This window comes from Anopheles coluzzii, chromosome 3, assembly GCF_943734685.1.
Source record: "Anopheles coluzzii chromosome 3, AcolN3, whole genome shotgun sequence".
Classification (NCBI taxonomy): domain Eukaryota; kingdom Metazoa; phylum Arthropoda; class Insecta; order Diptera; family Culicidae; genus Anopheles; species Anopheles coluzzii.
This window is the reverse complement of record NC_064671.1, coordinates 66,045,492-66,059,418: the sequence shown is the minus strand read 5'-3', so window position 1 is coordinate 66,059,418 and position 13,927 is coordinate 66,045,492. Positions and strand designations below refer to the sequence as shown.

Sequence of the window (13,927 nt, the reverse complement as noted above, 5' to 3'; positions counted from 1 at the left end):
GGTTAATTATAGTACAAAACAATTAAAACTGGTTTGTGGAATTTCACCATAGCGCTATGGTAAGGATATACTATATAATTCAAATTAAATCTAATTATTTCTATCTAAGAAATTGTTTAAGAAAGCTTTTTCGACGGGGACTGTATGTTAGAAGTGGCTATTTATTTTTCATTTATTTCATTCTTTTCTAACGTTCAATTCAAAGTTGTCTGTGAAAGCTTTGTTGAGGTTTCGGGGTTTTTTTAGTTCTAAGAATGGTTTAGTAATGATTTATGGAGGCAATATTTGCTAAATAACTTACGATGTGTATACCATGTAAAGTGTAATAATAATAATAATAATAATAATAATAATAATAATAATAATAATAATAATAATAATAATAATAATAATAATAATAATAATAATAATAATAATAATAATAATAATAATAATAATAATAATAATAATAATAATAATAGTAATAATAATAATAATAATAATAATAATAATAATAATAATAATAATAATAATAATAATAATAATAATAATAATAATAATAATAATAATAATAATAATAATAATAATAATAATAATAATAAAAATAAAAATAAAAATAATAATAATAATAATAATAAATAACAATAATATTAATAAATATTAATAATAATAATAAATAATAATAATTATTATTATTATAATAAAAACTATGATATTAGAATTGAAAATGTCATAAAAAGAAGTCATACAAGAAAACAATTAAAGTTAGTACAATAGTTTGATTAAAAGACAAAAAACTGAATACAACAAAAAATAAGATTGACTAAGGACAAAATAACAGATAACAGAACAATAAAATGCTACATGAAATAAAATAACTTGAAGAGACCAAAAACATTGAAATAATGAAAACAAAATGGTAAAAACAACCTTAAAAACAACATGCACATAACACATTAAAATTGAGAAAAAATCTATTCAACTTGATAACAAAAGAACTCTAAAACATTTGTGTTCAGTAAAAACTATTCGATAAGACATTAAAATACACATAAAAGACCAAATAATCCAATAGCTAAAGCTCGAAGACTTTAATAAATAATATTCCCATTCATCGTAGGCTATTAATTCAATACTTCAAAAGAACTCTTAATTACATTATTAACTACCTTTCTGGAGTTTCCCATATCGATCTTTATTCCAATGACCCCTCCGCAAAGACTACGAGTGGGTGGCCGAGCGCCAAAATGGCTATTTTCCCACACCGAACGCAACGCGTGCACGCCAATATCCATGACGCAATGAGTCACACCGCCAAGTGCCTCGTGTGGACGCAGTGTGGAGAAGATTTGGAATTCGTAGCAAACATGGCAAACCATTTGACGACGTTCTATCGGCTGCATTAATTCACAGCAGCAGCAGCAGCAGCAGCGCCCACTCCGTTGGGATGATACAGCCAATCGAATCGGGACGCGCGTTGGCGTCCTCCGTTCCGGTGTTGGTACGGTCATTAAAAAAAGCTTTTTGCCCGGGACTGCACACGCGCAAGCACACACCGGCTCAGTTCGCCGTTCTAGCGTGCCTGGATCTACTTTTGCCACGGATGTTGTCGTTCGCTCCCTGATCGCACGCTAACTATGCAATTTACGTCAATTAATATCAAACCACGAAGCACGGATGATGAAAGCGGCGCACCATTCCCGCAGGACTCGTAGGATGATTGGGACGGAAGGTGGCGAAAAGCACGGGGATTAAAATGGTTGTAGCTCGCTGTTTAAATCCACATCCCGAGGGCGTGTAATTATTCCTCTAAATTACCCCATTTAAAATCATATCGTCCTCGGCAGGTGCGCAACAGTGCTGCGTGTAGTAGAAAAACGTTGTAATAAAAACACACTCTTTGCGATAAGTAGCTGCGTACCAACCGGTACGTTCCAGTTGTACCGTGAAGTTAAGCGACAACAGGGTATTAATTAAATAATGTCTACAACAGTGTTAGCCAACCTTCCAAGCGAAGCTCTATGCAACTCCTTCCTGTTGGCCACAAAACGGATGAGCTTCCCGATAGTCAGAATGCACGACAATTCATTCACTTTTTGGACAGGTTTTTCCCTCGCTATGCCAGCATTTTGTTATTTATATATTTATTTATTTTTACTCATCTATGGTGCGATGCCCTCGCACACGCCAGGCTCTAGATGGTGGCAAATCTATAAATCAAGTCCAACATTAGCGCTGACAAACACACATACACCGCAGCCTACCGAGCCAGCCGAACAAGAACCAGATCGGATTATCCGCTCAATTAAACCACGCTCGAAGAGGCTTGCGATGGGACCGATGCATCGCACCTTTCGGACCTTCCGCCCTTCTCAATCAGCCGAATGAGGGGGAAAAACTGGGCCCTGCATTACAGATTGAGCTGATTGGTAACGGGACGGACTGATGGCAGCTGTTGCTGTGGTAGTAGAAGAGCACACTCGGAGGACTCGCCCCGAACCAGATTGGATAGCACGATAAGCGGGCATCTGATTGACACTGCCGTGCAGTTCCGTGCACAAGCGGGCGTGCAAAAGCATCCTCAGATGCACCAACAAAACAGTATGCCAATCAAACGCTGACTACGAGATGGCTTCAGAATGAGCGCGATTGCAGAACTAGCGATCGTGCAGGCGATTGGCCTAAGAATGGTTACTTCCGTTACGAAATCGTTTTAGAATCAAACAAATAATAATAATAATGAAATATTCTTACTGATGCGTTATTCACCCGAAACCTTGCCTTCACCTTTGCCGGCCAACAGGCTCAGGGACAACTCACGGCTAAGATGTTTGAAACCTTCGACCTCCGCGTGATTAATGCTCCTCTTGTGAGCTAACAAAACACTCCACACATACACACGTACATATTGCCAAATTGGGGAAACAGATTTTGGGAGTTTGTGTGGATCCACACATTCACTTTTTAGCGTTTTGCTGTTTATGCGAGTGCAAATAGAACCATTCGGTAACCTTCCCGGTACCGGGCCGGTAAGCAAACTTGGATAAGATCGAGCTTTTTGTTAGATGGTTAGAAGTGTGCTCTACCAACTGTTTGTCTGTGCTCACTTAAAAGGAATCCTTCTGCAAAAGGAGATCATATCTGCCGCGTGCCGGTTTTTGCGGCATCTTCAAAGTTTTGGGTTGGTTTGCCTTTTAGACGAAAGAGTTAACTCTGAGAGATGTGCGCTGGCGATACAATTTTGGCACCAGTAAATAAGTTTCTACACCAGCCTACAAGGTTAAAAGGAATTTAGATTTATCTGTACTGTAAACAATCAACATTAAAATGTTTGATAAAGTCTTCAAACTACTTAATTCCAACGAGTGAAGGCTCATTTTGCTCTTTAATAACACAAGGCTATACGCACACGTTCATTAAATTCCTTTAAAGCCTCTTCTCGACTTGAACCAATCAAAACAAACCTCAATCTTTGTATCGTATCATGTTACCTGGTTCATCGCTTGCTCTACAGACTGAAAACATTCCATCTATTCTGGATCAATCGCAGCAGGCAGTGATTCTTGGTATTGAAGATCCACTGAATGGAATTTATTTAAGTTAGGCAAACTGCATCCAAGACACCCTCCTTATGCCTGACACGTGAAGCCAACAACAAACTTGCAATGTGTACATTGAGTGGAATGAATGAAAATCACGGAATCAATTAACGGAAGTGGAATTAATGGAAACCTCATAACTACCCCACAAAATGCAGCTTGCAGGATTTTGCCTAGCTCCATACTCGCTCGAATCGATCGATGAGTTTTGAACCATAATAACAACTATTGTTTCATCGTTTTATATTCATATTCATATTTATTTGTCTACCTTTTGGTTACACAAATGCTTAAATAATACTTATTACCTATGTTCCTAACCTAACAAAAATTAACACAAATTATCAAAAATTTGAGAAAATTTTTTTTTTACAAAATTAGAATCTAAAATTTAAAAATTAAAAATTAAGGCAGCACGGGATTATGGAGGGTTCTGATGCGGGATCGGAAAGAGGATAAGGGAAGGTTGAAATCAAACATAGAGTATACACAGTTAAATCGACGAATTGCACGAAGAAGGGGGTCATTACGGCCCACTGCAGTTCGGCGGGAAGGGATCACTAGGGGAGGGCGGTTTCGAAGAACACGGTTAGGGGCGTAGAAAGGGATAGAAGAAAGAAGGGAAGGAGAATCAATATTACCAAGGAGTAATGCGGCAATAAAGGTGGACTGGGCATGGGAACGGCGGTTTTCCAATAGTTCCAGGCCAAGCTGCCGACACCTGTCCTCGTAAGGAGGTATGGGGGGAGGACAATCTACCCAGGATTTTACATATAGCAAACCTGGTGAACGATCGCTGCACCCGCTCGATACGTTCCACATGGGTTCGAGCTGTAGGGGACCAGACTATTGAGCAGTACTCCCAAATCGATCTGACCAGAGAGCAGAACAGAGTCTTCAGGCACATTGGGTCGGAGAAATCGCACGCAATTTTCTTTAGGAGACCCAATGTTTTCCGCGCCTGATTGACAACTGAGTCAATGTGGTGGCTGAAGGTGAGGCCTCTGTCAAGCAAGACACCGAGGTCTTTTACGACACAAACACGATTGACTTGTACAGAATTTAGGACGTACGAGTAAGTGATTGGAGACTGCGAACGACTAAACGAAATGACGTTACACTTATCAGGACATAATGTGAGGGAATTACTAGAACACCAAGACGAAAAACGATCAAGAATATTTTGTAGGGAAATGCAATCTCTAGGAGACGAAACTGGGAGAAAGATTTTGAGGTCGTCTGCGTAGCAGAGGAAACACTCAGGAGGGAGGGTGGTACGGACATCATTAATAAAAATTATGAACAGCAAAGGACTTAGAACACTACCTTGCCTGCACTACATGAAAAGGGAGTCGAAAACATATCATTAAATTTAACACTATAGGAACGATCACATAGAAAAGAACGTAACCAAGATACAAAAAGATTATTGACGTCAAGTTGTGAAATTTTATTTAGAAGTAAGGAATGAGGAATACGATCAAATGCAGATTTGAAGTCAGTATAAATAGTATCAACTTGTTTAACTGACTCTAACTGGGATGATACGAAAGAGGTTGGAGGACATAAGGTTAGTTGTTGTAGAACGGTTAGGAAAAAAGCCATGTTGCTGAGGGATAATAGTAGAAGAGGTGAGTTTAAACACATAGGTATGGATAATATGCTCAAATACCTTGGTTATTGCGCATTGTATTGAGATGCCACGGTAATTGGAAATGACAGACGGGTTACCTTTTTTGTGAATGGGAACTAGCCATGCCCGCTTCCACAATAAAGGGAATGAAGACGAGGACAAAGATAGGTTAAACAATTTTACCAATAGAGGGACGAATAGAAAAGGTGACTTTTTTAAAACCGAGGCTGGTATTCCATCCGGTCCAGGGGAGAAGGATGGCATGGATTTTACTTTCTACTTGGATTGTTTCTATCTGAACTAAGCTTTAATGGAGTAAAAAGATTGAAGATGGGTAAGTTCAAAGCGATTCTAAATATTCCGTACCTTTGAAACGCCTTAAAATTCGTTTTTGTTCTCAAAGTGTTGTTTACAGTTAGGTCTTACAAAAATTACGTGCTGAAGCTCTCTGTTTACTTTTTCATTCACGTTTTTGCACTATAGTAAATCCATGAAGACACTTGCACCTGAACAATGCACAGCTAAATACACCAGTACCATAGAGAAGCTTTATATTTTTCATTCAACACAAATTCTGAAATTCTCTGATTTGATTAGCCTTTTTTCAGTTTTTGAAGTTCTTTTAAATCCACTCTCTCATAGCTCGTTAAAAAAATCTGCTAACACATACAACTGCTCGGAAAGAAAAGGCAATAAAAATGCTTCACTCACTTTTAAATGGTACAGCGTTCTGAGTCGTAGAACGCAGCGCACCAAACGGTCTGAATGCATCCGCAAAATGCAGCGCACAATTTTAATGACCATCCCATTACCGCGCTATGAAAAGAGAGCTGGGACGAACCTTTCGGACCAACACCCAACCACTACTGGACTACCTTCTGCCACAGGCAAAACGGGCTCCAAAAGGATGAGTGCAGCGTGTAGAAATAAAAGCCCAAACTTAGCACGTCATTGCCGCGAGACAGCCGTCATGGGTCAGCTTCCTCAGCTGTTTTCCATTTTTTTGGTGTGACGATGTTTGCCCTGGGAACCTTTTTAACGCGAAGGCTCTGAATGAAGGCTTCACCACGGTGCGGGTTTTGCATCCGAACCTGGCTCATCCAAAACCAATCAATAATGATGTGTTTACACTGTCCGGACAGTGATCTTTTCACCCCGTCTCTGGCTCTCTGGCCCGGCGTTACTTCACTTGTGCGAACGGACGAACTTTGTGCCGATGTGCCGGGGAGTTTCCAAAAATCCAACGAAACAATCACGCTTCGCAACGTTACCACACGGGATCGATGAATCGAAGAATGATTCCGTGCAACTTTTCCTACCCCAAACGTGTATGATTGCCTGTTCGCGAGAAGTTGTTATCCCCGCGTGTGGCCCACAGTTCCAGTTCCCTGCCCGTGCAGCCCTGCTCGGGCCCTTGGCCACATTCATCCTGGCGTGCCAGGGCGTAACTGTTGTACAGTTACGTTAATAGACCGAAACAGTAATCGATGGCGGGTCGCCAAAATTACATATAATGAATATTTATGATCCCTTCCGTTTGCCGTCCTTCGCAAAGGGGGAGGAGAGGGCTAAAAAGGGGTCTCGTTGGAATAGTATCGCAACCAGTGTGTCCCCTTTTTGGGGGGAACCGAGCGAAGAGTGAAGTCCGCGGCACAGTGGCACATTCTTCGTCCGGTATCCAGGCCCAGTAGTCGAATCACTGCCCATCGTGATGAATATGGTCAAAGAATGAAGATTTGTTGCGGTGGTAAAGAATCTGGGGTTGTTCTTTTTGGTTTGCTTTTTCTCTCTCTTTCTGTCTCTCTCTCTCGCTCTGATCGTTGCCCTACATGTGTTTGCACGTTGCACGGTTGACGAACCATGGCGAAATCCTTGATGGATGGAAGTTTTGGCTGTGCACGGGCGCAAAACACGAGAGAAGGAAACAGGTTGATTGGTTTGTCGTAAATTTTTTCACACCACTTGCGATTGTGTGATCGTGTGTTTTATGTGTCGTAGTATGGTCGGGCTTCCTTTATCGAACATATTTATTTGTTATTGCTTTTGGTAATTCAATAAATATCCACTTACATTTTTATCCATCTGTTAGCCTTTATTGATTTTTTTGTTTTATTATGTCTTTAAAGTAACGTTTTGAATTGACATTATTTAATACGTTATCTATTTTTTATTTGGAATACAGTACTTGAATATAAATTATTTAATTACAATATCTATTTTTTATCAGGAATACATTTACTCTAACTTTAACAGTATTTAAATATTAGTTTTAATCTTTAACAGGATACAACAAAATGGATTTATTACTTATTGTATTGTAATAAACGCATTTCCTATTTATGGTATCAATTATTGATGTTTCATTCATTTGTTATCTGTTCTGGTGAGGTTGTTGATGTTTTATGTAATAACTTTTCATTTTACTAACTTTTTACAGTTTTTGAGTAAATAAAAGTAGTTGTTCATCTTTCGTTTCAAGCCTTTTGATTAATGCTTATAAATGTCTTTCTTTATTTAGAGAAGGAAATAACAAGCTATTTTACAACATTCATCTTTTAACTCCTATATTTAACTACATTCGTTCCAGTAAGGATCTTCAAACCGTTCAAGATTGACAAAAGTTATATTATTCGGACATTATTCCATGTTGTACATACCATTAGCCTGGGTTATCTTATTATAACTAAGCCTTTTTGTCTTTTCCCGATTGCTTTTTCCTGAGTTACGCGGTTCTCGATTTACGCAGATTTCGAAATTAGACAAATCAAATGTCAAATCAGCACAATTTGCTTCAAGTTCAGTACAAATTGCATTTTTTTTCTTATGAATTTAAACAGCTTAACAGCCCGAAATATAATCATTGTCTGCACGAATTATATTTATTTGATGATAAAGTGTATTAAAGCAGTAAATATAACAAAAATACCGAGTAATCAATTGTATTTTGGGCAAAAAACGCAAATATTCGTTTTACGCGGATTCCTCGGGAACGCATAAAGCGCATATCTCGCATAACAGACTGTAATGATGCGAGTACAACAAGAAATTAATGCAATGCTGCAAGTAAATGATAGTCAATCAGTCACTTTCCCAAACTCGATCGAATTCGATAACGATCGTAGCGATTGTCAAAATGACATAAACTGGCGTGTTTCCTTGGATGTTTTTTTTTAACATTGTGCCATATTGTATGCATAAATGAGCAGTATAGTCATGAAATAAATTACAGCATTCATTGTATCTAGGCAACAGCAAATATCGTTCCTCTTCGATAGAGTTTGGGAAAGTGGCTGAATAATAATCAAGAAATTATTGTCACCGTGTGTTTACAAAAGCTCTTTCGAACCCATCGAACCCTTCTAACTCCAATCCCGCAAGTGACGGAAAGCTCATCCATCGAGATCCATCGTAAATGAAATCTTGCGATAGAGCATATTAAAAACGGACCATACTTCAAAAGCTCCCGTTCCTGGAAATTGAACCAACTTGTCGCTTTTAAACCCGAACCAACCACATGGATCATTCATTTTCACAGCGAACCAGAACATTCTACTTCTTTCACGAACGAAAGGGTTGTGGTGGTGACTCTTACTACCAAGCTCACACATAATTCCATCCGCCTTTTTTGTCACTTTCCTATCGTAAACCTTCTCAGAAATGTGTTTGCTCGCGTACACTCGTGTCCGTAGCGGCACTACTAATCTCGGTTTTTGATTCAACCACATGCACAAAACCGCGCCACGCCGTCAGGCAAAAGTTCAATCCAAGGGCCGTACGATGCACCGTACATATCTGTCGGGCTTAATTAAAGGGCGCATCCGGACGGTGTGACAGCTCCGTGCTGATGGTGATGATGGTGGGACCGCTTTTCGGAAGGATTAATTTCCGTCATCCAGGGCAGGCACATAACGCATCGCAGATGGAGACGTGCGATAGCCTGCGGCGCAAACGCATGCATATCCCGTGAGATTAGTTCGTATGTTCAACCAAATGCAAAAGCCTTTCCTTCCTTCAGCAGCCTTGCAATGCGTTCTAGAAGTCTAGACTACTATTTCAGGGTACCGAATGAATACATTCTAGATTAATGGGAATATCATCACGTCATAACGCGGCAGCGTGCCTTCGTGCCGTGTCAGACGTCAATGCTTACCGTGCACATGATGTTGCTGCTAGTCCATGGGAGTCTATTATTTCGCAACGCAACATTACGGGGGCTTTGGACGGGACATTGTATGGCAAGATAACGAGAGGCTCTCTGCAGATCATCTGCAACATCAGTTTCGCCTCTCTCCTCGTTGTGATAAACATGGATTATCTGGACGGTAGATTTCGAAAACAATGTAAGTAAATAATGTTGCTGATTACATCTCGCATCACTGTAGGTCCAACCCGACCTCCCACCCTGAAGAACACCAACTGACCAGAACAGCTAACACACGCTGTGCTGCCCCGTCACACTGGGTAATTCCAGATGCGCTGGAATGCGGACACCTACCGGGGCTAGGTATGCGTTTCTGCAGCAGAAGATTCGAGTGCAGGAAATGAAGCTCGTTTTCCTTACGCTCAAATAATGTACTCCTGCCCTCAAAATCAACCCCAGATACAGGCCTTCGGGCCCTACAGAACTTTCCAACCATCCATCGATATGGACGTTCGTCCAGAATTTCAGCCAGAAGGTACGTATTAAAAAATTAACCCAAATATTGCCCAAATCGCTACAAGCAAAAACTGCCGAATGAATCTACTTTCTCCAATCAGCACTGCATCATGTTCTACCGTTTTTGCTCCGCTTCCACTCAAATAAACAGACCATCCATGAGGCTGAAAGCTCAGTCGAGGATTTTCGTAAATTACCCACACATTACCTCACCCGGGTTTAATTTGGCTGTTTGGGGTCTTTGCTTCGGTTTGGCTTTATTTTGGGCTCGTTATTGTTATTGCTTTGGCGAGAGGTTATTATTCGCGGAAGAGTTTTCATCAGGTTAATTGATTCACCCAACTCCCCAAGTGACCGATTGGCTGGAGGGCTTCTGTGTCGTTTTCCCACGTGGAATGGATTGGTGTGATGAGGGACAAATGTTGCTCATTCGCCCGAAAAACAAATGCAGCATTACTCACAACTCATCAACCCGCGGGTAGTTCACGGTGCCAGCGAGGGGTCAATTTATCACCTGTCCTTTACGTTGTCTTTTGTGCCCTTGTGGGCCCTGTGCGTGCTGAACTTTCCTGTTTGCCGTTTTGCAGAACCAGCAACAGAACGAATGCGAGAAATAACGAGCAAAAATGCAATTATGCTCACGACCATTGCACATGATAACTGGTAGACAGCAGCATTCACATCAGGTACCATTGTTTGGGGATTTTTTTGGGGGTGGGGGTGGAATGGAAGTCAATCTCCAGTGGTCAGTTGGATTGTTGTCGCTCACAAATATTCCCCTGATAGCATACAATCGGTCGGAATTTTCACCTAGATCAAATTGATAAAGCCAATTTATTAATATGAAATCGATCAGAATTTTCGCCCCGATGAAATTGATATAGCCAATTTATCGATGCATTTCATCCCGATTGGGTGCACATATTTGATATTTCACAAATTGCCATGATGTACTGCATGGGTCATGAAAAATAGAGAATGTACTATGACCCATTAATTTGTGAATGGAGTTGATTTTAGACTACGATTTGATGCTATTCCAATGAAAACGATAATTTGTAAGGTTATATTTACATCCACGTTTAGCACAAAAATTCTCCAAAAATATGTTATACCGAATATCATCCCGAAAGGCTGCACTTTGGTCCTTATTCAAATTCAAACTACATTTCAATGGCAATGGTTGGAGAGAGTAAGCGAAGATGATAAGTATGGGATAGGTTGTCTCGTATGGGTCCAATCGTTTTAGTATATGTCCAATTTTAGTATATGTCCTGCCGAAGCAAGGACATATATGGGTCCAATAATAATTCAGCAGGATATCGCAATCTCTTTGTTTGGATGGTATCAGCGGCGGATCTAACGGTAGGCGGACTAGGCGGTCGCCTGGGGCCCCGCCGATTTAGGGGCCCCGTAGATCGCCATTCTATAGTATGCCGTATGGACAGAGTACTAGCGACAAGGGCCCTCGGAAGGATAGCCGTTAGGGCCCCGAGGCTGGCGAATCATTTGTACCCCCCCGGTCAGCAAAAATTTTAGAACCTGTGACTGATGATCGAAGGGGCCCTCAGGGGACGGCATTTCAAGTTTACTGTTCAATATCCCAACAGCTAGTTTAGTGCCGCTACCCCCCCCCCCCCCCCCCCCCCCCCTCAACAACATTTACCATTTACAGGGGGCCTCAACTCGTCTTTCCGCCTAGGGCCCCCGATACCCTTAATCTGCCACTGGATGGTATTGCGCCTAAAAGTAGGCTCAAGTATGTTCATTACAATTAAAGCAATTGAATCCGGTTCGAAGGACCATTAATGTGAATGCCGTCTTTAGTGCCGAATTTAGTGCCGTAAATTCAGTCGGAATTCAACAGTTGAACTCTTTTTAGTTGGTATAATTTATATGTTCAATATTTTTCTGAAAACTTAATTCAAAAGCACACGTTTGTATGGAAAACCGGTTTCGTAAAATTCACCTAAATTTCATAGTCTTTTAAGGCCAGTTATTTTGCATGGAAAAACGTGACAGACAGACAAACCTAACTCGCAGAATACGCACTGTAGCTAGACTCAAAAAAAAAACAAAAATTCATTTCGTTTCGAATTTTTAACTATGCATTTTTGTTTATTTCTAAAGCTAAAAAATATTCATTCTACCTTCCCGGCGGTTCCATGCATTACAATCAAAGCAACACACTTGCAAGCAGCTGTCGAAAACCATCGGCTCCCTTCTGCTCCCAACGGTACACACAATAATGTCGCAAACATCAATCCCAGCCGAAGCGGATGAACAACGCTCCAGCTCAGCCATTTCGCTCCAGAACGAAGCCCTCGTATGGTCACTGGCACCGACCGAAGCGTACCAACCCGCACCCATCGACATTGCCGTGTGCCGTGCGGTACAACTCGAACTGGAGCCACTCCGGTGGAACAACTACGAATTGCTTCCGGCTAGCGTGAAGCTAACCAACACCGGCGAAACTGTCATTCTGAGTGCCCGTTGGGATAGTGAGCAAGGTCCTTCACTGGAGGGTGGCCCACTGGAAGGGCGCTATCTTTTCTCGCAGCTTCATTTCCACTGGGGCCTAAGTGCGCTGGACGGTAGCGAGCATACCATCGATGGCTATCGGTTACCGCTCGAGCTGCACGTGATCCATTTTGCCGAACGGTTCGGTGACCAGGACACGGCCCAGGCCAGTCCGGGCGGTGTGCTGTGTTTGGTGTACTTCTTCAATTTGAAATCTAATCCAAATCGATTTGTTGAACCCGTCGTCGAAGCGTTGGAACGTATTCTGCTGCCCGAATCGTACACGAAGCTCGAACCATTCCCACTGATTGACCTGTTCCACGCGTTCACGGACGAATACTTCCTTTATTGGGGCTGCACACGGAACGGACCGCAGGTAACGCCGCTGCTGTGGCTACTGTCACGCACCCAAGAGCCACTTGACTTTCGGCAGCTGAAACAGTTCAATCGCTTGCTCGATCGTCGCATGCGGCCCCGCTGCAGCCTGCAGCCGTCGGATACGGCCCGCCCGTCGAAGGGAAGACATCTGTTCCACGTGAACCCGCGCACACCAATGTCGGTCAGCACGCTCCGGATAGAGCCGCCGGAAAAGTTTGCCCAAACGCGGTGGCTTGTGGACCGGCAGCCGATTGATTGGAGCTCGCCGGACGCATGCCGCCAGTATGTACGACTGGTACGTGAGGAGTTGGCAAAGAAAAAGCAACCCCCGGTCGAGGAGGACGAAGTGCAGTGTCTGGAAGGTGGGTCGAACAGGAGCAGTGAGTATTAGATTACAAGTGCTAGAGCACACTCGAAATTAATCAAAGCCAGGAACGTCGACCATCACGGGGTTCGAAATGTATGCCCTGGGGTGATGTTTGATAAGCGCATACGAGATTCGCCAAGATAAATTGCAACATGTGCGGTGTGTTTTTGTGCCAATCCCTTCAACTAGTTGCCGAAAAGCTTTTAATGGTGCATCAATGCATTACTGGTTAAATACTAGCTACCAGTAAAGTGCTAGCAGTGCGGAGATGTTTGCCTATCATCAGTAATTAAACGCCAAATGGGTAACTCTTGAGATCTTCACAACTGCTCTCCGGAATAGTGCGCTTGCTCGCAAAATCAACTGATATTAACTATCTTATCCACTGGAACTACTTATCTTATCCAATAAATTAATAAAATGCAGAGTACTTGGGATGATCAAATTCATTGCAGGGTTTTAATTAAGTTGCTTAGTTCTGTCCATACTCAATATCCAATAACCGAAGGTGAGGTATTGGTAGGTACGTAGATGATAAAACGATTTTGTTGAATCTAAATGACTTGCATTTGTAAAATTCTAGTCTTATATTGCAGGCAGACCTCGATTTAGATAGAGCATTTAGCAAAGACCTTGACGGCCTTTTACTGTTGTTAAACACATTGAAGAATATTTGCTTTTGAATCATTGTTTGGCAGTTTATATATGTTAATAACATTTGGCTGTTATGTTTTATTCAGTGTTATCATGTGCGTAAACATCATTATTCTTTCATGTTATGAACTTTCATGTTT

At 41.5% G+C, this 13,927-nt stretch overlaps 1 protein-coding gene across 1 annotated transcript; it reads left to right on the top strand.

Moving 5' to 3' along the window:
* The first annotated feature begins 11,983 nt into the window (after positions 1–11,983).
* On the top strand, positions 11,984–13,578 carry LOC120959833 (carbonic anhydrase 1-like). The gene has a single exon (XM_040383510.2). It carries the CDS (start codon positions 12,117–12,119, stop codon positions 13,155–13,157), a length of 1,041 nt encoding a protein of 346 aa, XP_040239444.2. The 5' UTR covers positions 11,984–12,116; the 3' UTR covers positions 13,158–13,578.
* The last annotated feature ends 349 nt before the right edge of the window (positions 13,579–13,927 follow it).

Excerpts from the sequence above, each read along its gene's own strand:
- LOC120959833 (XM_040383510.2), top strand. The coding sequence starts at position 12,117 with ATGTCGCAAACATCAATCCCAGCCGAAGCGGATGAACAACGCTCCAGC.